At 42.3% G+C, this 26,616-nt stretch overlaps 2 protein-coding genes across 4 annotated transcripts in view; one reads left to right on the forward strand and one right to left on the reverse strand.

Moving 5' to 3' along the window:
- The window catches only part of ADIPOR2 (adiponectin receptor 2), a 33,905-nt gene extending 16,564 nt beyond the window's left edge, over positions 1–17,341 (forward strand). For 2 of the 3 annotated variants that reach the window (XM_083366054.1, XM_083366055.1), the window contains exons 3-8: positions 5,501–5,617; positions 6,996–7,167; positions 8,841–9,027; positions 10,894–11,081; positions 14,059–14,252; positions 14,750–17,341. In XM_083366054.1, the coding sequence (XP_083222180.1) occupies positions 5,501–5,617; positions 6,996–7,167; positions 8,841–9,027; positions 10,894–11,081; positions 14,059–14,252; positions 14,750–14,878 (987 nt within the window). In that variant the 3' untranslated portion in view covers positions 14,879–17,341. Of the gene's footprint in view, positions 1–1,933; positions 2,103–5,500; positions 5,618–6,995; positions 7,168–8,840; positions 9,028–10,893; positions 11,082–14,058; positions 14,253–14,749 lie in introns of those variants that run through there. The other variant, XM_083366056.1, reaches the window with a different exon arrangement.
- A 5,616-nt stretch (positions 17,342–22,957) lies between these two features.
- Positions 22,958–26,616, reverse strand: part of CACNA2D4 (calcium voltage-gated channel auxiliary subunit alpha2delta 4) — a gene marked incomplete at both ends in the record, with an annotated part of 176,079 nt that continues 172,420 nt past the window's right edge. The window contains 3 exons of the mRNA XM_083365389.1: positions 22,958–23,053; positions 23,227–23,297; positions 24,821–24,966. Of these exons, the coding sequence (XP_083221515.1) occupies positions 22,958–23,053; positions 23,227–23,297; positions 24,821–24,966 (313 nt within the window). The remainder of the gene's footprint in view (positions 23,054–23,226; positions 23,298–24,820; positions 24,967–26,616) is intronic.

Here is a 26,616-nt window from a genome sequence, read left to right on the forward strand (position 1 = left end):
GGCTGAAGGAGCAGCTTCATTCTGCAGCTGCATTCCGGCCTGCATTTCCCAGTCAGGCCTTGCTGGAAGGCCTATGCAGCCGAGTACCGAGCTATGGATTCAATTGATAGCTCGGTCCTCGGCTGCAGAGGTCTTGCAGAACCAAGATATAGATTGAATCCCTAGCTCAGTTCTTGGCTGCAGAGGACTTCCGGAAAGGCCTGTGACTGAGAAATGCAGGCCTGGCTGCAGAAGACATCGCAGAAGAAGCGGCCAGGCAAGGAGAGGCCTGGCTGCAATGTAAGTGGGTGCAAGGCACGTAGGGCAGCTCCACAACCCCGCCCCAGCCTGATTTTTAGGTGTGCGCCTTCCCCCCAAAATAGAGCTTATTTTGGGGGTAGGGCTTATGTTAGGCCCACCCCCCAAAATTAAGCTAGGGGTTGTTTTCGAGGTAGGCCTTACTTTTGGGGAAACACAGTATATGACTTGGGGAGAAAAGACAAGAAAAAAATCCATTTGTTGTCTTGAAAATAAAAGAGAAAAAAAAGCGTTGTACCAAGCAGGTCATTTCCCTTTCTGGAAGAAGAGAAGTTTTTTAACAGCTGTTGTAGATGTGTTTTTCCCCCCCTCTTGTGCTTCATAAATAATAATAATAATAATAATAATAATAATAATAATAATAATAATAATAATAATAATAATAATAATAATAATAATAATAATAATAATAATTTAATTTCTATACCGCCCTTCTCCCAAAGGACTCAGGGTGGTGTACAGGGCAATACAATAAAATACAACATACAAAAATTACAAAAATATTAAATATTACAGCCCAATTCAATACAATTAATACAATAACATTAAAATACCCTTAAACCCATCAGACCAGGCCGGCTTGTATGGCTTGTATAAAGGCAACGTATGCCAGGGAGCTTGTCACACTAATACACAGCTGCTTTGGGAATTAACATATGGTCAAAAGAAACGGGGGAAGATGTTTTGAGGGCAGCTGCAGTTCTTAGTTCTGCCTGGTTTCAGATTGCCTGGTCGTTCTCCAAACAAGTCGACTATGCAGCCATTACTTGTGTTGTTGTTGAACAGATATGCAAAAGTTGGTTACTTGTCTGACACACAGACTAAGAAAAAAGTTATTACACTGAAACTGTTTTTAAGATAGAGGACCAATTCATATTTGTGTCTAAATTATAGAAAACTATTATTTATTAAATCACATTTTGTCTATCTCACTAAAAGCAACTCTGGATTGTTTTTAGATAGCAAGGGATAGTGGAAAATCAGAATCTAGTAATTTTACCCATTTTTTTTATTTTAAAAAAAAAGTGGTATTGTAGAAACAAATTTCAGGGGATTAGGTATGTTGGCATGATAGACCAAATGCAAGTAATATAAAATTTTGTGACAAAATGCACTCTGTTACACTTAAAATAAGACTATGTCTGGGAGACATTTTGCATACAGTATTTTGATCACCAGATTTATTATTTACCACCCTGTAGACTAACAGTGTTGTTGTTTTTTGCATGATAATGAACCTTATGACTTCAGTTTGATTTATAACCTTTCTTGACCTGGTGCCCTTCATTTGCATTGGGCTAGAGCCCCCATCCACAAGGGGATAGGATACTGAGATAATGGAAATAGAGGTCCAGTGTAGGTCCAGTATACATGGATGATATCAGGACATGTAGTGCTCATCTACCTCAGAGAGGACCAGCCTTATAAACATCTAATGTTTAATGTTACCATATAAGCTTATCATTCATTCTCTTTATGTGTACTTCTCACTCCTGACTTTGACTTCTGCTGTATTCTGCTCCACCTGCACAGTTAACTCAAGACAGCTTCTCCTCTTCGAAGTTTTTCTGGACTATTATATCCTTACTACCACTTTTGTTCTTGGCTAACCTTTTTACTCTCATTTCACTTCTCTCTTGTTCTTCTGTCTTGCCCTGTTTTCAGCACAAGGGATGCATCTATTCTATAGAGGGGAGAATAACCTACCTGTGTTCATCCACATTGCTAGTTTGCAGTTAGATGGCATCTAGAAGATGTAGCCAAAGGTAGTAGATGTTGAAGATATAGTCCATCATACCATACTGGTGAATATACTGGTGCTGGGAGTATCATACATAGGTTACTCCTACAGTAGAGTAATGTTTACTGCTCTGGGGGCATTTGTTTCGATGGCCATCATCAATATCATTAAGTTACAGAATGCTGCGTTCCTCACGCTTCATTTCTGCAAACTATAACTGTGTTAACTGTTGTAATTTGCTTATCTTGTCCCAACCCTCCTAAAATGTTTGGCTGAAATTTGAAGTTTGCAAAAACTAAAACACTGGCAATTCACGATCGATACAGAGATCATTGCAGCCTTGAATACTTAACTCAGAAGACAAAAAGTCTTGCTCTATTGTGTGTCAGTTTAGAATAATAATTAGCTGCATCCAGATGGCATGCTTCCGTTGGGTTATGTGCCCCTGTTGCAGTCTGGTTGCCGAGCCCTTAGAGCAGAAAGACGCCTACGGAGCTGTCGCACAAAATATCCTTGCGATTGGTTAGACGGGCAGCTTCCTTCTGGAGTCAGGTTACTGCAAAATAATGTCGCTCTTTTGAAACATTTCATTTCAGCTTCTCTTCCCCTGCTTCGGTGGAATAGGCCGCTCAGGATTGCAGTGGCGGTAGTTGGCCAAGAGGACAGGGGAAGCCAAGCCATTTATCTCTGATGTTATTGCAGTAAGACTGTTCAGCCAAGTTAATTATAGTGGGTGAAAAGAGGGAGCAACATTTTAGCTAAAGTTTTAAAGTTTCTGCATTGCTGAGATCCCCCTCTGTCTCTCAAAATAGTAGTTCTCCACATATGCAGGTGAGAAATTAAAACTTTTAAAGCTTTTATTACGTTTAAAAAAGTATTTTAAAGCCTCTTAAAGCTGTTTTAAATGGGTTAGAGAATGTCCCCATACCCTTTAATAAGGGTAATTCCATAGGTCAGACCCAAAGAGAAGAAAAAGATGAAATTCTCTTAAGATAGTGTTTGTCGGGCAGGTATACTCAACTGGAAAGCTATGAAGAGTTTGCACTTGTGTGATTCTTCTTCAACTTTTTTTTCTTTTAAAAAAGACAAGGGTTAGGTATAGTATTTGATAGAATAGTTCACTGTAGCTTGCAAACTGTTAAAAGGGTGTAAAGGCAAGACTGTTTAGGATAATCGTCGTCTTAACAATTACTGATAGCTAGATGCAAATGAGAAAATAATTTTACCTCATATAAATTACTATAGCTATATGGGTTAATTCATTGTACAAAGACCTCTGTTTCCATATATTCAAGAATCCTGCGTGTTTCTAGTTCCTCAGCAGTACATTCCATGTGGATGCTCTTTATTTTAAAGTGTTTCAATGAAGCCAAGAACTGTCTGTTCATTCTGTTACCACCTGAGAAGGCAGAATAGAGATCTATTAATTGATGAAAAAGGGAGAGAAACTACCATTGTAATTTGCTGCTACTTCATTGTTTGGAGTTGGGGGGGGGCTCTTTTTCCTCACTGTTCATAGAGCTATTAAGAAAGGACAATGGGAACATGCACCATGGAAAGGGTCATAGGAGACTGCTTATCAAGATCTGATATCTTGCTTATTTCCATGCCCTAGCAATCTCCTTTATCTTCTATATCAACTTTAAGAGTCAGTCAGTCTGTCTGTCTGTCTCTCAGATTTAGAGACCACCCAACTCTTAATGACTTTGGGCAGTTTATACCTCAAAAATAAGAAACAATGAAATGAAAGAATAAACACATGTATATTTATTTTATTTATTTTTTATTTATTAAATTTTTATACCGCCCTTCTCCCGAAGGACTCAGGGCGGTGAACAGGGCATATAAATAGAAATACAAAAGTTTAAAAAGGATTAAATAATTGCCCAATTAAAACAATCAGAATATAAAACCTATTAAAACCCTCACGTTCCCCCATCAGGCCAGGCCAGCTTGTTCGAATAAATGGGTCTTTAACCCGCGCCGGAAGGAGCGAAGATCCGGTGCCATCCGGAGCTCAACCGGCAGTTGGTTCCATAAAGCCGGGGCACCCACAGAGAAGGCCCTCCCCCTGGGGGCCACCAGCTGGCATTCTCTGACCAGAGGCACCCTGAGGAGGCCCTCTCTGTGGGAACGCACAGGGCGGAGGGGAGTCGACGCCGGCAGCAGGTGGTCCCCGAGGTATTCCGGACCCATGCCATGTAAGGACTTAAGAACCATCACCAAGACCTTGAACTGGGACAGATCTGGGACAGATAACCCAACACATTAAAAGAAAACAGTGCTTGACAACCACCTTACTCCCAGACCTGGGAGCAATATAGATGATAGATAGATAGATAGATAGATAGATAGATAGATAGATAGATAGATAGATAGATAGATAGATAGATAGATAGATAGACAGACAGACAGACAGACAGACAGACAGACAGACAGACAGACAGACAGACAGATAGATGATAGATAAATAGATAGATGAGAACTGCTTGCCACTGGATGTCTGCTGCTTGTGTATGGGGAAGGAAACTAGTGCATGATACTCCTTTTTCAGGCTGCAGGAGCAGAGCTCAAATCACCAGGATTTAAGCTCTGTTTCGACACCCTGCAGGAGGATGTCAGATCTCCATTCATTGAAGGGAACACCTTCAGTGGATGTTCAGGTGTGCGGAAGTTCAGCCCCCTTCCGCTTACAGAAGGGAAGGCCGTTGGGTGGGTGCAGGAACCAAGCTCTGATCTTCAGGATCTGAGCTCTTCTTTCCACCCTGCCAAAAGAATTCAGCTCCCCTCAGCAGGCAGCTCTTTCAACAGACCCCAGAAACAAGAGGGAATCCTCTCAACAGGTGGCAGCAGCTTGCGACCTTCCCTGCCAGCCTCCCTAATGACTTTCAGGGAAAGCTGCCTGAGAGGAGTGCAGATGACGATCATGTGATCGCGGGATGCTTGGCAACCTGTCATAAGTGCAAACATTTGCCAAGCATCCAAATCACAATTGTGTGAGCCCTAGTGCAGGCAGTGTAACATTTTACGACAGCCGGAGGTGCTTTAGAGGCCCGGAAGCACCCATTCCAAGGCTGTTGTAACTTCGAACGTCAACCACTCATAAGTCAAGGACTTCCTGTAATAGATGATATTCATGCTGTGTAGGAAACAAGTAACTTTGGAGATTTTTAACTCCTCTCTGAAAGACATTGGGATACACAGCAGGAGTCAGTTATATGCTGCCATTCTCTCTCCTTCACTCGTTCCCAACCATGCCAAAAGCATCTTCCTGGGGCACATTGAACTCACAGCTAACCAAAGAACATCTGTGGAACAGGAAGCTTAGATAAACTGTCTTCATGGTTAATTGTCCATTGACTCACATTTCTGGCTTTGTAGTTTACCTTTCAGTTTTTAAGTTTTGCCCTTTGAAAATAAAGCTTTTGCTTACCATTTTCTATTATTATTTTTCTGTTGCAGGATTCTGGCAAAGATGGGGATGACAATTCAACTCAGGAAGATGAGGGCTTTATGGGAATGCTGCCTCTCCTCCAAGCCCACCATGCAATGGAGAGAATGGAAGAATTTGTATGCAAGGTAAGATGTTGTAAAGCAAAAGGGCATCATGCACTAGTGAGTTTTACACAGTTTGTGGGTCCCGTGGCTAGCAGTGCATGCCCTTCTGGCAACAAAGAGGAAAGTCACAGTGGGTGGCCATCAAGAACTGCTGTCATCTCGGTGGTTACTTCTGTTTTGGTAGGTGTATCTTCAGATTTCACACCTTCCATAATTGGATAAATTAGAAAGTTTAATATGGTGTGGATTACAAGTTGAAATGTGGGATTAAGTATGTGGCAGAACTGTTGAGCCTCCTTTTAGAAACATCTGCAGAAGTCAGAGCAGAATAATGCTCTGTGGTTCACATGTTTCTGGGTCACAGGACTTTAACTTACAAGGTCACATTCCCCCCTCCCCCCAATTCTTTCTTTTAGTCCTTACAAATCTTTTCAAATCACCATATGCCTCTTTTCTATTGGAATCTCATTGTCTCTACAGTACAAAAAATAAAATCCCAATTCTATTGAACTGCTACATTGGGCAAATCTATTGTATAATTCTTGGAGCAGTACTTGTTTTGATTTTTCTTCAATTCTTTAAAGGGTAATAGTTCATACTATATAGTAGCCTAAATATGATGCAACTATTATTAATTTCAGAAGTAAAACAACAGACTAATTTTGTCCTTGTTTTGCATTTCTGTATCTGCATCAGTGGAATGAGAGATTGAGCAACCTAGTTATCTAACACAAATTCTATTAAAATATAACCCCAATATACAAATGTGGCAGAGAAATCTGCTTCTTACTTTTATCCAGTATTGAAGCTATTTAAGAAATTATAATATATTTGATTCCTGTTTGGGAGGAACCTCTGTGTTCATTGAATAAACTGGATATATTAGGTTGTCATTGCTTTCATGCATTATACATACCTCAGGTGATCTATTATAGACACTTGCAGCCCAGTGAATTATCTGCATGATACATACGTGCTTATTTTTTTCGTTCCTATTTTTATCACTTACAAATGGATATTGTGAAAGAACACTTCCTTATGGGGAAAAAATTCACACTAAGCAGCATTATAGCCGTTATAGCACATAACGTATGCATAGGTTCAAGAAATAATAAATATTTTCACAATTTGCATATCATCTATCATTGTGCCCTTGAGCAATGTTAGAAGATGGAAGCATGTGGAGTAGTAGGGCTGCATTTTGAGGGTAGCTATGTCCTTATTCTTCCTTTTGATATAGTTCAACTAGGAGGGAATCATAATCGTGTGGAAAATCAAATGGGCATATACAGTATAGATGCAACATATATGTAGATTTCCTGGAGTGGCAGGATTTTTTTCAACAGATCTGTTCCATCACACCATAATCCAGAATGTAACTTCCTATTACTTTCTTCAGGTATGGGAGGGCCGATGGCGTGTCATTCCCTTCGACGTCTTGCCTGATTGGTTAAAAGACAACGACTACCTGTTGCATGGGCACCGGCCGCCTATGCCTTCTTTCCGGGCTTGCTTTAAAAGCATTTTCAGAATACACACAGAGACAGGCAACATCTGGACGCATCTACTAGGTACCCTTGATGAAAATGTGTTTTTTTTTCTTTTTTCTTTATAGTTCATATTGGAATAGGAATGAAAGGAATGTAAATATAGCCACTTTGGTAATTCTATTAGAATAAATAGTTTTGGTCCAGTATTAATTTTTGTTGACTTGAACCCAATATTCTGATACATACAGCTCAGATAGCAAGTTGTAATATGCTCTTCTGCCCAGCTACGGCTGGTAACAATTTAAATGGAATTAAAATAAATAAATAAATAAATTTGAAGATTGTTGTTGACGTGCCTGATTGTCACTGTTGATCTACTAGATCCATGTGAATGGTGGTACTCTACTTCCCGTTCCCTGAAAAGAATCATCTTAATTAAGATCACCCTACCCCTTTCTATTATAGCCATCCAACCTATGCATTATATGGTTTCTTTAACAAGCTTGAGTTACAGTGTCAAACTAGTGGTGGTTCTTTTTAACTATCAGTATTGTTCATTGCAGCAGATAGGTTTGTTTTGCTTTTGAGATATCTTTCATTCATCAAACTTCTGAATCAAGATTTCTGGTTCCAGGCTTTGACACGGGCTATCTGAGTTGCAGTGATGCAGACCAACATTATCCATTGCAACTCTTTGTGTTGTCTTTGAAAGTAGCTTAATTACTTTTGCTTTCTGACCTTTGGGACTAATGTTAGACTAGCAATTACCTTGAATTGCCATTGCAGTCAGCATATACTACTGATCTGGAACAAAACTTGATTTGCTGACATTTTTAAAGTATGTAAATTTCAACTATTTTATCTGGTAGGTTATGCTTCAGTCAAAGTACATCTGCCCCAAGCCTTAGTGGCTCACTGATTATATCTGTGTGTCAATGCCACTTCCAGTGCGTAATTACACTAAGCTAGACCTAATCCTGGCTTTGTCAGATCACTTGTTTAGTTGGATTTCATAATCTTGCTAAAATGTTTATTGCACCAAGAGTAACCTTGAAATAGGAAGGGAGGACTGTAAGCAGGTATTAGTTTGGAAAAGCCAGAAATTCTAGTAGGATAGACTTGAAAATCTGGAAGGAGCAGTTAGCATTGTTATGAATTTATTGGAGAATTTTGGTAAATCTTTGCCTCTTATCAGAAAATAAGCCAACAGAATGTAGATCAAAACATTAGCTGGAATATACGCAGTAATAAGATAGATGATTTAGAGGCAGTATTTTGTGGTTGAGAGCTGGACCATAAGAAAGGCTGAGCGCCAAAGAATCGAGGCCTTTGAACTATGGTGCTGGAGAAGACTCCTGCGAGTCCCTTGGACTGCAAGGCGATCAAACCGGTCAGTCCTAGAGGAGATCAACCCTGACTGCTCTTTAGAAGGCCAGATCCTGAAGCTAAAACTCAAATACTTTGGCCACCTAATTAGAAGGAAGGACTCACTGGAGAAGAGCTTAATGCTGGGAAAGATTGAGGGGAAGAGAAGAAAGGGACGACAGAGAATGAGGTGGCTGGATGGAGTCACTGAAGCAGTAGGCGTGAGCCTAAATGGACTCCAGAAGATGGTAGAGGACAGGAAGGCCTGGAGGAACATTGTCCATGGGGTCACGATGGGTCGGACATGACTTCACAACTAACAACAGCAACAATTTTGTGGTTATGCCCCCTTTGCCTATCTTCCAGTAACCATGTCTTCCTTTGTCTAGGATGTGTGTTCTTTCTGTGTTTGGGGATCTTCTACATGTTCCGGCCAAATATGTCCTTTGTAGCACCCGTTCAGGAGAAGGTGGTGGTTGGAATGTTCTTCTTGGGAGCCATCCTTTGCCTTTCCTTCTCATGGCTTTTTCACACAGTTTACTGCCATTCAGAAGGCGTTTCCAGGCTCTTCTCCAAGTAAGCATCTTAACGATTAATCGTGAGCTATAAAATCCCTAGTTTGCCTTTTTTAGGCCTGGGCAATGGGAAATACTGAGGAAATTGGCTAAATTTACTGATTGGACATATGGCAATAAGGATTGATTGCTGAGCCCATGTATATAAACCATTTTGAAAAATGGCAGTGCATTGCATGTATATAGATAATCCTGTAAGCTACTTAATGACAGGTCGCTTAGCAACCACTTGGAAGTTACAACAGAGTCTCCTGAAGCTACCGGTGACCTGGTTTCAAAGTTAACGACAGCTGTGGCACCCCTGAAGTCAATTGTTCTTGCAACGGACGGCGGGGTGGTGCAGCGCTCACCTACCACCCATCCCACCTGGCTGAGTCCCTGCAGCCACTCGTCCACCTAAGGGAGATCAGGTGGCTCTAGCGAATCAGCTGGACCTTGCAAGCCTCCACTTTCCTTCCCACCCAGCAAGTAAGGGCAGATCAACAAGTTGGAGTATGCAAACTCCAGCAACCAAAGGGAGGCCGGGCACCAAAGGGAGGTCAGGCCTGCCAGAGCATGCAGGCCTCCAGCTTCTTTCTCACCCAAGGACTTGCAGCACTTAGCCTGCTCCAGAGCCCAACAACACCCAACCTACTTTTCTCTTTTTGCAACTTCTGAGAGAGGCACCCAGCCCAAGATCAGTATGGAGGTTCCATAAAAAAGCACAAACAAATAGGGCCTGCTTAAAAAAACAGAGCCTCATTTAAAAAAACAACAACTCTACACACGGCGAGAATAGAACCTGTTGCAAAATAGCAGGATTTTGCCAGGAGGCTGAGTTTATAAGAAAATTATCCTGTATCAGACCAGGTGCCTATTTCAGAAACTGAAAAAACAAAATGGTTAATTTGGGTTTTGCTGGGGCCCGGAGGAGGCCAAATCCTGCAAGTTCTTGGGTGGAGTCTTGCCCTTGTTGGTTGGAGGCTTGCAAATTCTGACTGGTCTGACCTCCCCTAGCTTGCTGGGTGAAAAGAAAGCTGAAGGATTGCTGAGACCCTGGCAAGAAGTGGAGCACATGGTGCTTTATGGGGTGGGAATAACCCTTGGGAGGCTTGGTGCAGGCAACCCTGGCCCTGTGTAGTCTTCCCACCCCCAAGGTACCCTATGCACCATTTAACAGCTCTCGCATTTAACATTTTAAGTACCCTGGTGGTTAGAATGCAATATTGCAAGCTAAACTCTGCCAACTGCCAGGAGTTCAATCCTGATCAGCTCAAGGTTGACTCAGACTTCCATCCTTCCGAGGTCGGTAAAATGAGGACCCAGATTGTTGGGGGCAATAGGCTGACATTGGAAACCACTGCTAGGGGGCTGTGAAGTGGTATAAGTCTAACCGCTATTGCTATTAACATTTGCAACAGGGGGAGCAAATGGTGGGGGTCATTAAGTGAGGCCAGTTTGCTTAACAACTGTTGTGACATGCGGCTGTAATGGGCAAGCTCCATTATGATCATATCTCAAAGACTACCTGTACTGAGTTCCTTAGGGCTAGGTGGGAAATAAGGTAGCCTTCACAAGCTGAGACAGTGTCCCTGTTTGGGCAGGTTTGCAAAAGTTTTATTTCAGGGATCAACGGACTACATATGTCTTACATTTAAAGTTTACACAGAGCTCCAGAATTGTTCTTTCCTGTACATTCACCAGTATCTAGAATTTATTTTCAGAATGTAATTTTATTACTGATGAGACCCGGCATGGTTCTTGTTGCTTATAAAGTTAGGTGCATCAGCAGCATGACAGGTGTATGTAATCAGGGAGCAGACAAGGACGCTGGAGTGTGTGAAGTTCTCTACAAGTGACTTTTCTCCCCCCCCCTCCTTTGTCTTAGGCTGGACTACTCTGGGATTGCTCTCCTCATTATGGGCAGTTTTGTCCCTTGGCTTTACTACTCTTTTTACTGCAACCCTCAGCCCTGCTTCATCTATCTGATCGTGATCTGTGTCCTGGGCATTGCAGCCATTATAGTTTCACAGTGGGATCGGTTTGCAACCCCTCAATACCGAGGAGTACGAGCAGGTGAGGTTTCTAGAATGGCCTTTGCAACATATTGTATACCAGAGGTAGAATGAAAAATGGAGCTTGCGTAAATGATACTGTCCCCTTTGAAATTACATAATGCAACTGTTAACTTAGATTTGCATAATGTAATATTCCAGTCATGTCTGTTTCCTTGTGACAACTTTAAAACGTATCTGGGAACGGCCTATGCATATCACTTCATATCACTTCATCACACGTATAAAGTGTTATCAATCACTAGTCTTACATTTTGTGTGCGTATAGATCACGGGTCAGCAACCTGCGGCTCCGGAGCCGCATTCGGCTCTTTAAGCCGTCTCCTGCGGCTCCCAGTTCTCCTCCACCATGTGCAGTTCTGAAAAAAAAGTGGGAGTAAAAAAGTCCCATTGAGAGAATGGGGCGGCGGAGGTTTGGAGAGCTGAGGTTTGGAGAGCTGCTGCCTTCATCTGTATTTCTTTCGGCCCCGAAAGAAACACGGACGAAGGCAGCAGCTCTCCAAACTCCCCGTTTGGAGAGCTGCTGCCTTTGTCCATGTTTGAAAGAAACACAGACGAATGCAGCAGCTCTCCAAATGGGGAGGCGGAGGTTTGGAGAGCTGCGCAGCTCTCCAAACCTCCGCCGCCCCATTTGGAGAGCTGCTGCCTTCGTCAAACGCGGAGGTTTGGAGGCCCTGGGGGGAGGGGCAGGGCACTCGGGTGGCTCCAGCAGTGCCCGGGCTGAAGGCGGTGCCGCGACCCAGTGCCCGTTGCCAGGGAGACCCACCACCGCCGCGCACGTGCCTCCCGGCTCGGGGGAGCCACAAGACGCGAGGCTTCCTTTGGCCGGGGAAGGGCCCGTTGCCTCAGAGGGGGGCCTGGGCGGGATCCTCTGAAAGGCCGTTTCCTTCGTCTTTGCGCGGCCTTCCGTGGTCGTCTCGGCCTGCAAGTGCCCCCCGGTAAGCTGGTGGCACCAGGCGGCGACAGGTGCATGCGGCTCAGGATGCAGCATGGGCGTCGGGGTGGTTCACGTTTTGCCTTGTTCTGTGCATGCACACGCACGCATGTGCGTACACATTTTGCGGCTCCCACTTTTTTGTGTGTGTGACGGAACCAGTTCCGAGTGGCTCTTTTGCTGTTTTACGTTGCTGACCCCTGGTATAGATAAAACTGAACTCCCAGACGTGAAATGTTAATTGTGGATAAAGCTGTCAAATTGGTGGCTACTCTTTACAAACATTTTAGCCAGAATACATTTATTTTTGAAAATATCACAAGATTGTTTTTCCTGCATTATGTGTTCTAATTGTACCCATTATTCAGCATTTTGTTCGTGGGACTATAAGCTAAGTAACCTAGCCATTGCGGTCAAGCCTATCTGATGAATAGGATGTAGTCAGTTAGGTCTTTTGTTTTCTCATTAAAAGTTTTACAGTAGAATATGCCTCGGATTTCTTTCTTTGATGTTCACCATGCATCAAATGAACCACCGTTCGTCGCCCTCTGATAATCCTCCCCTGACAGGATAGATGAAAATCAACTGGTTAGCCTGCCTAGCCAATGAGCTAGATTCTGGCGTTGTCTGAATAGTTTTTAATAATAATTTAATTTTTATACCGCCCTTCTCCCGAAGGACTCAGTTGGCATTCACATACAGTAGATGTGAGATATTTAGGTTTAACACACTTCATTTTAAAAATGCCACATGCTCAGCAAACAATACTAGGCTGGTGATTTTGGTGTGCGTCTTCTGGGTACCAAGACTAAAATTAAATTTATAAAATTTTGAAAAGCGAAAGTGAGTTATCCCATGAAAGTTGTGATTGGTTACATTAATTTTAAGAGGCGTTCATAATAACTTTATGTGAATAAATAGGATTTTGGACTTGGTATTTCTTTTGATTTTAGATTTGTGTGCAGGGTTAGGGTTTAGTACTACTTATCAAGGGCGGGGGGGGGAAATGACAAAAGTTATTTAATGTTATGAATGATAAAGGTGGTGTATTTTGTTAGCCAGGTTTTGTGTTAGAGTAGAATGCCACTGGTTCAATAGCAAAGCTGGATTCATTGGTAGTTAATAATATGTTAACGTAAGTGAATATTTTCACCACAATGGCAGAGACAACATGGAAGCCCAGTTTTTTGTGCAGCGTCTTTCTATTTAAGTAAGTAATGATAAATCACGATTGGCATTCCTCCGTTAGTGATTGCAGAAAGAAAAGTATTCTTCTAATTGAAATTACAATTGGATTGATCAGGAGAACCGCTTTATTGATAGTCCTCAACTTATGACTTAATGGCTGTTTGAAATTATGAGGGACCCCTTCCCCCAAAATATGGTATTTGCAACAAGGATTCAAAGTTCTGACAGCCAAGCCCCCCCCCCCAGTGATTACATGATTGCCCTGATGGATGTTTGTTGTGTTCTGTGGTTAACATGACTGCAATTTACATCCTTTTTTTTGTGTGTGTGCTTGGAACCGGCATTTCCTTACAGTTTCTTTAAAAAAAATGCCCATTGTGGACAGTGGGTTCACTTAGCAACTGTGGCATTCATTTAACAACTGGGCTTCGCGTAATGACCCCAAAAATATTGTAAATGTGGATCAATCACATGAGGACTCTCTTTTAACAACCAGCACAACTTAATGGTTATAATTCTGAGCTCAATTACAGTCATAAGTCAAGGACTACCTGTAATTGATTGGAACAGTTAGTCTTACCACCACAACCTTTAGACCAGGGATCTTCAACCATGGCCCTTTTATGACTTGTGGACTTCAACTCCCAGAATTCCTCAGCCAGCTTTGCTGGCTGAGGAATTCTGGGAATTGAAGTCCAGAAGTCATAAAAGGGCCAGGTTTGAAGACCCCTGCTTTAGACATTAAAGAGCTTTAATATTTTTTCTCTGGGATCCTGAGTTTTAGCTATTTGATCTCATCTTGCCCTGGTTTATTTATATGCAAGGTTGAATCTCTTGTACTTGCTCTGTCTCCTAGGAGTGTTTCTGGCCCTGGGCCTTAGTGGTGTGATTCCCACTCTGCACTTTGTCATCTCGGAAGGGCTCCTCAAGGCTGCCACCATGGGGCAGATCGGGTGGCTGGCCCTCATGGCCTGTTTGTACATCACTGGCGCTGGCTTGTATGCTGCTCGTATCCCAGAGAGATTTTTCCCGGGCAAATGTGACATCTGGGTAAGTACAGCTGTGAACTGTCAGGCAGATGCTACATTGGAAGCTCTAATTCAGTTCTAGTAGTGCCTCTGTTCAGTTCTGTTGTGAAACAGAAGCTGATTAGACAGTTGAAAGCCACAGCCCCGTCCTAGCGCATTCATTGGCTTTCCAGAAATCGGGGGGGGGGATACTTAAAACTATCACAGTTTTCACTATCGGAGACAGAGTGACATGTGGCTATAGAAATGCAGTTTTTTGAAATAGCAGATTTGTCCTTCTCGTCTTAAGCCTCGAACAGGTGCAAATTGCCACTTGATTCGTACTGGGCCTAAGGACGTGGAACAAGAGTGCTTCCTAGCAAATAAATTGTGTCTTTATCAGGCTAGTCCTGTTTCTAGGAGCTTGTAAGACTGCTGTTGTTATTTGGTGCTTGTTCTGAAAAAATGCTTCGTTTTCTAATCTTACTCTTGTCTTTCTCTCTCTGTGTATGTGTTTCTCCCCCCCCCCCTCTGCTGTAGTTCCACTCCCATCAGCTCTTTCATATTTTCGTAGTGGCTGGTGCTTTTGTGCACTTCCATGGCGTTTCAAATCTTCAAGAGTTCCGTTTCAACCTTGGGGAGAGCTGCTCAGAGAACGAGATGCAGTAAAACCCGTCCCCTGTTGAGGATCATAACCAAAACTGAACCGTGGGAGCAGTCGATCCACACTTCGCCGACAATAGTGTGGAGGTTTTGCAGGGAATCTTTTAAGTAGAAGATGGGAGAAAAATTCATACCTCAAACAATGGAGTGAATTGGTTCTGAAGACGACGTGGACCTTCTTAAATCTTAACTTATTCCTGGGATCTGCAACTGAAGCAAGAAAAACAACAACAACCCTTTTCTTAATCAGCTTATACGTTCAATGCCATATTTATTTGTAGAAAATAAGAGAGGTTACCTTGGGGAAGAGCTTGGCATTTTTTCTTTCTTTTCTTTTTTTAAATCTAGCTTAATCAAGATTTGTATCTTGTTCAGGTAAAGTTGATTTTTAGATGCCCTTTTGGGAGAAAAAAAAATGTAAATAAGATTTCTAACTTTCTGTTTGATTAAAAAACTTTCTATAAATGTTTTAAAAGGGGGGGGGAGGGAGATGGATTTTGTATTGGTTGCAACATGCAAGTACCACACACTGTTTCTATTTTGCACAAATTCTTAAAAGTGCAAGAAAGCTAGGTGAAGCTCCTGAAATCAGGCATCTGGGTCCTGCAGATTCTTCCTAATTCTGGTGTGTACTGATTGGCTCGATCCAGTGGACCCGATCCGCTACCCACAAGGCCCGAAAAGCAAAGACGCGCTTACTGATCAGCCTGTTCAGAAAGCAAAGGGAAAAGGCGCCAAGGCCGTTGCCTTTGAAGCTCTCTTCTGGGGTGGGTCTTTTAAGATTCCTTCATTGGCCCTTTGCTGCATTGGGGTTGGATGGCTTAAGGCACCATGTGGCATATATCCTGACCTTTTCGGGTCTCTCATCAGTGTTTCACCATTCTTTTGGGTGTGCTGTCTTGTTTATCCAAGTGCAATTGTTAATGTTGGGTACCAACCTTCTAGGTGGATCTGCCTAGGGTGGAAATGGTCCCAAGGGGGATGGGAAGTACACACAAGAAAGCAATTTTGTTTTTTGTTTTTCTAAGAAGAGGACTGGCTGTCTATGTGTTAATCCGTTCTGGGGTTTTGTGTGGAGGTGTGAGTGTGTGTGTGTTGCTGAGTGACAGTAACACTACAGTTGTCTGTATTAAATTCACTGAACTCTGCAGGCTGCAATAGTAACACTGCCATTCTTTTTTCCTCTTTCTCCTGGGGTTTATTTAGGACAATACTGTGCACTATTTTTAATAAGTGAAAAGCAAACAAACCGCAGGATAGACTTTCCTCTGCTTGTTAAAGTAGTGCTTTGTGCCGAGAGAAGGTTGTGAGCGCTTTCAAATATTTCCAGTTGAATTGTATGAGGCCAGGAGTATTCGAAGAGAAGAGAGTTACGACACAACAAAACAGTCAACATGGCAAGTGAGAAGAAATAGGCTTACTGCTGGTGAGCAATACTGAATCTAGAAAGAAACATCTGAGCAAAATGCAGGATTAATAGATTAGCCATTTGTCTCACTGTAAGGACAGATAATTTAGCCTGTAGTGAGTTATCAAGGATCGATTGTGGGGTAACATAATTGGTTACGTTTTTAAAATGTTAAATTTTTATAAAGAAATCCTTGGTCTTCCCCTTAGCTCTTCTTCTGAAATGAATTCCTCTAAGTATTTAAACCTGCAGGAGGTGCTTAACTGGTTCTTGTAGTCAAATTCAGATACAAATGGGCTCTGGATAGGATCATGATACTAAATGCATATAGGTAAAAATCACAGCCTAATTCATTTCAACGTGTTGATCCCAGACTGAAAACAGAACAGTATTAGCTGAATCCCTTCAACCAAACTGGGAGACCACTTAGGAGAAACTTTGGAGTTTTATATTTATGGAGTTAGCTGATAAAAGGATAGTTTACCTAAGGTGGGGAAGTGGTAATACATATCACATCCAGACTTACCTGTTTGAGAAGCACTTTTAGAGGTGTATCTCTGTATATACCAGCAGAGACTATATCTCCCTACTCTGGATTACCCACGCTCACTCTGAATGTGGCCCTTGCAATCCAGTCTAACAGCACAGGACCTGTACAGTATACAATGCACCATTTTGCTGTCCTGACTTCTGATCTTCCTGTTGAAGATACTTTGTGTCCCAATATGAAAACTGCATAGCTGCTGTGCACTTTTTCTGCGGTGCTTGCTGAGACTTCCTCCCAGGTTGGCACCTGAATGCCTTACTCTCAGCAACTGGAGGTTTGCTTGCTTTCTTTTGATGTGTGTGCAGGGTTCGGCATAGCGTAGTTGAGATACACAGCTCTCCCCCCCATTAACTAGTGGCCTTGTTCAGTATTTACTTTTCATTTCTAATTGCTCACTGTTGAAGGCAACAAAGCACATCTTGGATTTTGAAGATTGGGGGAGGGGGGTCTCCAGCCAATGGGATCCCATTACTTGTTGTATTCTTAACTTCTAATAAAAAGAACAAATGTAAAACAGGTTTGGATTTTTGCTTTTATTGTTGTTGTCTTTTCATGCCAGTATAAATTACAAGAGGTAACTGCATTTGTAATTTAATACTCACATACACCCCCAGGCAGGTAGTCCTTGACGTATGACCTCAGTTGGGACCTGAATTTTTATTGTAAGTTGTTGCGATCGTAAGTTGTTGCAATTTTGTGACATTTTTTATAGTGGTTATTAAGTGAATCCAGCTACCCTAATGAGCATTTTTTTTGCTGGAAACTGGCAAAAAAGGTTGCAAATTGTGAACGCATGACTGCGGGATGTTGCAACTGGTGAACGTGAGCTGGTTGCCAAGTGCCCAAATTGCAATTGTGACTGTGAGGGTGGTGTGACAGTTATAAGTACGAGTAGGGATTGTATGCCATTTTTCCCAAGGCCATCCTAACTGAACCATCAAGTTGAACCATCAAGCAAATTGTCATAAGTCAAGGACTACCGGAATGTATCAGGTAATTTAATCAGATCTGTTGAGTGGTTGGTTTAATATCAAGGGTAAATTACTGAAAATTCTAGGATAGGTTTTTCCATCACTTAGGAATTTTTATATATGACACCGTTAGCAACCTGAGCTGAAGAAATCTGAATGCATAACCACATCACAGAAACCATATTAACTTGAAATTAAACAAGTATTGTCTATCTTTCTTTTTTTTTCAAGAAAGCCATGTGTTTTAGTTAGACTGTGTTTTGTACTTTCCCCCCCTTCTTTTTAGAACACCAGGTTAAAATAATTATTGTCTTGCTATTATGACCACTTAGGTGTTGAAGAGACCTGTGCATCACTTACTTTACGGAAGATTTTAAAACTACTTTGTAGAACTATTTTTATCTACCCTGAAGTTTGTTAGGCTGCCTCTTGGGCAATAAAGAAACAAATAAAAATAAATGAATGATGTTACAGTAGCATTTAAAAAATATGAACGGCCTGTGCACAGGAGTTTTTCCAGAGATTAAAAAAAGAAATTGGTGCCAAAACTATATTTGGCTTGGAATTGGAAGAACAGATGCATTAGGACAGATCGCCTTAAAAGAGGAGGGCATTCTGTGGAAGAATGACAAATTAGCATGAGGTGTGCATATGCCAAGGTCAATTGATGTGTTATGGAGAGCTTTATCTTTCTGTTTAAATATTCTAAAACAGAAGGAACTGTACCTTCATGAAAACAACATTTCCAAAATCTATTTCTCTATGGCAATAGAGGAGAAATTGCTTATATCTAGGTTCTCTGAAAAAAGACTTAAGTTGGTGATTCGAAGTCCACAGACACGGCATAACTAGGACCATCTATCTCTCTTTATGTTTCTCTCTGGACCTTGTGGGTTTCTTGTCAAATACTGTTACCTACTGACTGATCATTCCTAACCTTAGTTCTAGAACTGGTGTCCAGCAATATTAAAATGTCCTTAACAGTTGAAGGGTAAAATTTAGACCACATGAAGAAAAAAATGACCAAACATGCCAGTCAGACATAATAGTTTAACTGTTAGTGCTGTTTTAATATATTTTTAGACGCAATCTTGGTGTTACCCTCTAATTTTCGCTGCCTGCTGTTAAGTATTGAAAATGTTTTATTGCATCTTTACACATTAGTAAATAGTCCAATTTATGGTTGCTTCAGCATCAGCGTAAAAATAGCCCTTTGTGCTTGTCAACATGACTATGCAATATATAGTGCAAATACTATATGGGGAAAAGGATGTGGTGTGGAAGCAAAACACAACAACCTGTCACAAATTTCTTTTGGGGAATGTATCAGTCAATAAAATTGGACTGAGGAGGAATTTGGATTTCATAGTGTAAATAGCCTCTTTCAACTTTATGAACTCCTAGTCATCCTGTTGGTGCTTTGTAAAATGATCATTTCTGATGACTCATGTTGAGTTAATCTAACTTCTGTTTTGGGTCTCAGTTTTGAGTAAAAATACCAAGTTTTTTGTTGTGTAACAACCTGGTACTTAAATTCCTAAGGGTGAAATCTATAAACTCTCAAGCGAGCATGAAGAAATTGCCCATAGTTTCTTTCACAAAGCAAAACAGCTTCCAAAAGTAGAGATAATTTCTACCTTTCAGGGATGCATCCTCTTAGATGTGCATCATGCCCTTAATAACTTAAAGAATTTATTATGCAGCCTTACCTAGGAGGAAGCATTTGTCTGAAAGGGAAAATAAATCTTTGGCACAAAGTGGCTGGCTGGAAGCAACAATATCTATTGTCTCATTAAGCCCTAGGGCTAGGCAGTAGCCTAATGTCCATGGTTTTTTTCCAAAATCATTTTTGAAAACATTGTCATTGCCAAATCGGGTGTCTTAATTTATAAGTTCAGTCTGATACTTATTTCTGTAATTTACACAAGGAATCATAATTCTATAAAATGTTCAAGTGTTTAGAAACAAAATGTAAGAGCCATAAACTCTGGCTGAAAATTGCAATAGTTAAAAAAATCCGGAACACATCCCTGACCTATCCTCATGCCAAAGTTCAATTTTGGAGAAACAGTCAATTCTGATATTTCTCACCAGTTTTGTCCAAACATTTAAAATTATTTAGCCAAGGAAAAGGTAGTCCTCAACTTATGACTGGTCACTTAACAAGAGAAATTCCGATGGACCTACTTGGGGAGTACTTGCAACCCAGATTCAAAGTTCCAGTGGTTGCACATGACCGCACTTTGGGGGCTCAGCAGCTGGCCTGCATTTATGGCAATTCGCAGAGTCACGTGATCAAAGTGGATTATGGATTACAATGGTTTTGCTGAAAATGGGCCTTCCAGTTTTCTGAAAAACCAGCCCATAGTGAACCTTTGATTCGCTTAACAACTGCAGTGTTAGACTGTTGCAGAAAAGGTCGTAACATCAGATTGGTTATTTGACCAACCTGCTTTATGTCTGTCACGAGTTATGACTGATGGGTAAGCTCCATCATGATCATAACTCGAGGACTACTGCTGTGCAGGTTCTGAGGTTTTGCTTGATAAAAATGTACAGAAACCAGAAGTTGCCTTTAAGCTTTACGTTTTTATTCAGCTGAACAAAGACGGGCTCCTCTAAAAGAGAGAAGCCCCAAATGATAAGAAATCCTTGTATTTATTCTTTCTAATTACATAAGCAATCCACCCAGCAAAGCTGACAGACATAAGATAAAGATTTCACCCAGTAAGTCTGGCACACTAGATAAGAAGGGAGAAAGCAGAAGTAGCTAAAAATGTTCCCTTTTGGGTGTTTCCCTAAAACAGGGGTCGGCAACCTTAAACACTCAAAGAGCCACTTGGACCCGTTCCCACAGAAAAGAAAACACTGGGAGCCAGAAAACCCTTTTGACATCTAAAATGAAGATAACACTGCATATATTATTTTTTACCTTTGTGCTATGTATAAAAAAACTATAGTGTGTTGCATTTATGAAATCAATGAACTGCTATAGAGAAAACAAATTTTTATTTCTGCATGCAACAAAAGCATTTTGAACTCCCAAAAAAAGACGCTGGGTCGAAGGTTGCTTTCAAATAAAATACTCAATGTCTATTTGAGTCCTCGTATTTATGAAATAAAAAGCCGGTGCAAGCTATAAAAACTACAAATAGAAAAATAGAAAAAGAAAAAAAATGCAGGGGTGGGGGGAAAGAAAAGGACAGGAGAAAGGTGGGGGGGAAACCCTTTCTCCTTCATCCCAACAGGTAAAAACAATTTTAGTAGCTTATCTACCACCTTTAAATACAGCATAATTATCCCCATACCACATCTCTTAATTAAAAAAAATCAAAATATTTCATTAGACATCCTTCTCCTGGGTTTCCCAGAAAACGTCTGGGATAACGCAAGGTGTGTGTGTTACATCTCTCGGCATCCATCGCTCCCCTGAGGCCAGTTCACATCTGCCACAATCCAAATTCCCTGTGGGGGGGGAAGCAGAACCCAAAGCTCTTGCTCTCTCTTCCTGGTTTGAGTCAAGGGCTCCATCCCAGGAAACAGCTGGGCTCTGTGGACCCCCTTGGCAGGGCAGGGGTCCACCCTCCTGCTCTGACCAGTGAGCAGCACAGTCAGCCCCCCCTTGGAAGACCCCTAAAGCCGCTCAGCCGGCTCTCTTCAGAGCAAAGACCAGGAGCTGAGCAGAATCAGGAAGAGACACCCCGGGTCTTACAGAAGACCCCAGACACAATTCCCTGCCCTGCCCATCTGGGGACCCCACCGCAGCCCCCCCTGCAAAGCAGCCTGCAGGATACTTGGGGGGAAGCCCTGCACTGGACCGTGGGGGGAGCCGGGGTCCCAGGACTCCCTGCCCAAGGAGAGGAACCCCCTCAATATGTACCAATCCTTCCAGGTGGCCCTTCTTCCCTCCAGCTCTGGGGCTCCTACAGCACCCGGCTTCCTCCTCCCCCAACCCTGAGCCAGCCTCCCCGGGAAGCTGTGACCCCCGGCAGCCTCCCTGGGAAGCTGTGGGCTGGGGAGGGGTCCTGCTCCAATTGGGTCCCCCCCCTTTTCAGAAATGGCACCCGAAAGGAAAGGAAGGATGGAGCAAGCGCCCAGCGGATCCACCGGGTTGGCGAGAGGTCCCTTGAGAGAGCAACTGCTGCCGCCTCCCCTCTCATCTCCCAGTGGGCTTCAGGGGAAGTGCGGGATTTTGGGGGCAACTCCGAAGAGAGCCCCTGACCCTAAACGGGGCAGACCCCTTTCCTGGGGCCACAGCTTGTGGGAAGGCTGGCCTGCTCAGTGAAGGCTCTGGTGGGCCGCTCCCAGGGGGAATCCCAGGGCTACTCTGTGCGGCTCCCCAGCCACATGCACCTAGGACGGGGCCAGCCCTGGAAAGGGACTTCCTTGCTGCACTTCTCCCAGGGGGCCAGGCACCCAGGTGCAGGGCCAATCAGGAGCCCCATGAGGGGGAAAGTGTGTGTGTGTGTGTGTGTGTGTGTGTGTGTGTGTGTGAGAGAGAGAGAGAGAGAGAGAGAGAGAGAGAGAGAGAGAAGGGAAGCGCAAGTGCCTTTCTCTGTCTCTGTCTCTGCAAATGGCGGAAGAAGACTGGGAGCCGCAGAAGGCTGAAAGAGCCACATGCAGCTCGAGAGCTGCGGGTTGCCAACCCGTGCCCTAAAGACATCGTACATTCCCAGGTGGATTAGGACATTGGGTGTTTTCCTTGCTGTCCTTTCATAATCCTGCATCCATGACTCTGCAAGTGCCCAAAGACAGCAGGGCCATCTGCACATATTCATAATTGATACTTCCTATGCTGTCTCCTAATTCCGGGTCAATGCTACCTGTATTAGAGGTTTAAATCCAGTAGATAGCACCTTTCTCCACGTGGAGAAAGCTAATTCATTATACGTTAGTATATAGTATACGTTATATGCTAAGACAAAAATCTAATAAACATCATTCCCCCAACACTACCCTTATATGAACATCTCTGTACTGTAGAGATGGAAAGAGTCAGTTGTTAGCTTTGTGTCATAGTTATTATCTCTCTCTTCTTTATCACTTGTAAATACAATGTAGAGTTAGGAAGTCCTTCAGAAATGATGAGGTCATGTTCTGTTTGAGGTCCATGTGAAAATAGCAGCCCAGGCTCAAGGTAAGGACTGCAGTGCACTTTGTCACCGCAGAAGAAGAGCTGTGGTTGACAGCAGAAACAGGAGCAAGGTTGATGAGGCTGAAATTGCTGCAGCTCCTCCACAATCTTGGGCATTTTCCTGAAAAAAGAGAAGGCCAGCGGGTGTTCAGCATCCCTAGTACGGTAGTAGAGTAGGATTGGCTCCATGGGAAATGAAGCAGACCTTATGGTTACAAGGGTATTGTTATACATCTAATTCTATAATTTCTGCATATTATTCTGTGACTGAAAGCTATGGATAACAGATCTTACCTCTGGATGGAATGCATGGCAGGTGTCTGGTCGGCGTCTTAGTTTCTGAGAGCGCATCCTGTCGCATTTCACTGAATTGTTATGTACACAGCTGTTAAGGCTAATAGCAGTGTTTGGAAATGGAGAAATAAGGACATCTTACTTAAAATATCTAGAGTCAGGTGGATGCTGTGCTGGCCAATCATTTAAATTTGCAACTAAAAATACTGACAGACCTACAGCAATGTATTTCCACTGCATACATAGCATTGCCTGATGCTCAAGCTAAGCAGGATGCTTCAGCCCACATGGATAATATTTCAGCAATGGGATAAGCCTACATCCAAAGTCTTGACACAGGCAGGAGATTTCCTAAATGTTTCTACCACCCATGATAGGTGTTTCAGTTGAGATGAACTGGAATTTGTGGGCATGTTTCGACACAAAATATCCTCAGATCATGTTGAAACTGACAGGACTTCATCACAACTAATCTGGCCCACTTTATGTTTTATGGCTTTCAGTTGGATTTGTTTCCTAGATGGGCAGCAAGCTGAATCTATTGAAAGCAATGGCTTTCATCTAGTCTGGGACACAATCTGTAGGTTGTTTTCCTCTCTGTGCTGAACTAAAGCTTATCAGCAAAAGTCCAAGTGTAATGTTTCATTAGATACATTTCCTATTTCTGCACGAGTTATATCTTTTCTCACCAACAGGCTGGTTCAGGGTGAACATTTCCAAGTTATCCTAAGGAGGTGAGAGCTGAACTTGGAAGTTAAGCTTTGAAGGCTAAGCAAGGTTGAGATGGGGGACTACTGGAGAATCCTAGAATAAGCAATGAGCAATTCTATATGATTGTCAAGAAAACCTCATGCATGTGTGCATGAAGTAGTTGGCAGGAGCTGAATCTAACTCAAAAGACTCTTCTTTTTTATCATTGGCATGTTGGTTCTGCTAACCTTCCTGCAGCTTCTAGGTAAAATCGGTAATATGTATTTTAGCGGCTGCACCAGGGCATCTTTAGTACTGTTGCAATTCATTATGGATTTCTGGACCAAAGGTTGAGAACATTGGCTTAACATACTGTGCCTATCCAACCAAGTAGTCAGTCTATATAGTATATCATGTGGATCCAGAAATGTGGCTTAATTGAATACTAAATAATGATTTAGAGTAAACTGTCAAATCTGTAGCAATAGCGACCAACGGAACTGGAGATAAAATCAAAAGTATCTTGCTTTTATTGTTGTAGTTTCTAATAGCCCTTCTATCCTTCTATATCTCTATTGAAAATCAGAGGCACAGGCTCTTAGAATTACATTTTTATAGAGAATTTGGAAAACAACAAGACTTATTTTTTCTGCTTATCTTCATAAAAAAGATTTATAGAATGCAAAAAAGCGCACACATTTTACTTTGCCTAATGGGTATCAAACAATAATAAATAATTGTAAATAGCAACTAGCAATATAGTACTGTTTCGGCTTCACTTTTTAGCAGTATTGTTTTCACTCCACGTTTAAATGGAAGCATGCTCTATTAATCCCTTCTAAAGTTATGAAGGAAAATGCTAGATTCGTACCTCATTTGTGCTAATAAATTGCCAAAGAATTACAATCCAGTACAACCATTGCCAGGGAAAAGATATATTTGACTTCTTTAGCTTGCAGTGCAAAAGATGGGAAGATGCTGCAATCACAGCTGGTGTCAGTTACCAGGAGCAGAAGGTTGCTCTTCATAATTTGCTGCACCAAAAACATCCTGCAGGATTGAGAAGGACATCCATCCCTAAAGATGATGTTATTTTCCCCCAAAAATATTATTTCTATTAAGAATTTTAATTGCAATAGTAAAAACTAATACAAGGTGAACTTTGAGAAAGAGAAGACAATGGAAAGAATAGAAAATGTAACAAAAGAGAAAAAAAGAGTATATAATTAAAAAGAAAATGCATCAGGAAGTGACTTCCAACCTTCATCATAACAATATAAACCAATTTAATAACTCTCCGCCCTCTAAAAAGTTCAACAAACATGTCTTCAACAATTCCGTTCTGGGAGTTGCAGTCTGCAGTCCCAGTCCCAGTATAAGTACATACAAACTTTTAATGGATCTTATCAGTAGTTTTGATCAGTGACGTCATCAAAGTAAACAAAGCCACGTGCTGATTACGTCACCAGGCCATGCCCATAAATGGAAGTGATGTTCGCACCCCTCCTCCCCGGAAGTGACGTGCATAATCCACACCCCACCCCTCATGGTACAGGACTCACAAGGCCATAACCCTAGCCAGATATGACGTGTCTGCCCAACCCCATCAAAATAAGCATGGGTAACCCTAGCAGATAAGGTGTGATATAAGGTGATAGCCCTATTTCCAGATGGTGCTTGCCAAACCTAATCCCATCAACAAACATGTGGCGGTCAAGCTTCTGTGTACTTGATTACATTAGCCCTAGACCAGGGGTGTCAAACTCAATTTCATTGAGGGCCGCATCAGCATTGCGGTTGCCCTCAAGGGGCCGGGTGGGTGTGGCCTGGTTGGGCGTGGCTAGACTGTGTATGGCCTACTGGGTGGGCGTGGCCAGCTCTACATTGTTCGCATCAAGGGTGCCTATGGGGGCCTCGGCAGAAGTGGGACAGATCTGAGGGTCTCTGGTAGAAGGAGGGTCTCTGGGCCAGGGCCAAGGCAGTGGGGGCCGTTCCCTCACTGTTTCCAGGATGGCTTTGCGGGCCGCATGAAACCACTTCGCGGGCCGGATCCGGCCCCCGGGCCTTCTGTTTGACATGTCTGCCCTAGACTAATTCCATGGACGTGCAAATCCAAAAGAAACACAGAGACCTGTGTTTTTGGGAAACAAAACCCTGCTTTTGGGGGGGTGATGATTAAAAAAAGCTTTTTATTTCTAATCATTCTAGCCTAATGATGCTTTTAATTTTTGTGGAGTTTTAAAAATCAATACCTCAAAAGCTGGGGGTGGGGGGGGGGGAAAAGGATCACCTAAAAGGCTTCCAGGGTTTGCATTTAAACCAGGCAATTTTAAAAACATTTTCCCTGAATGTAGGGGGAAAAAACCACAGACCTTTTAAAGCCCACAGCTGGTTTTTTACCTTTGTAAAAATCTAAAGACTTATATTTTGGCATTTGCAACTCCCTCGAATTCATATGTACGCGTAACCGTTCATAGCAGAGATTTAATAAAATTTATTCTAGCCTTACAACAAAAGCGAAGCGTTTCTGACTGGCCAGAACAGATTGATGTATTAGGTATGTGTATTGTGGGCATGTCTGGACATGTCATTCCCCGTGATTCTGGACAGGCACAAGGCTCAAGGACGTGTCATAGCATGCGTGAGGATGTTGTACAGGCAGGTCTGAACAGCTAGCAAATTAATTCCAACACAATGAGG

The sequence above is a fragment of the Vipera ursinii genome, assembly GCF_947247035.1.
Source record: "Vipera ursinii genome assembly, chromosome: 6".
NCBI classification, from domain to species: Eukaryota; Metazoa; Chordata; class Lepidosauria; order Squamata; family Viperidae; genus Vipera; species Vipera ursinii.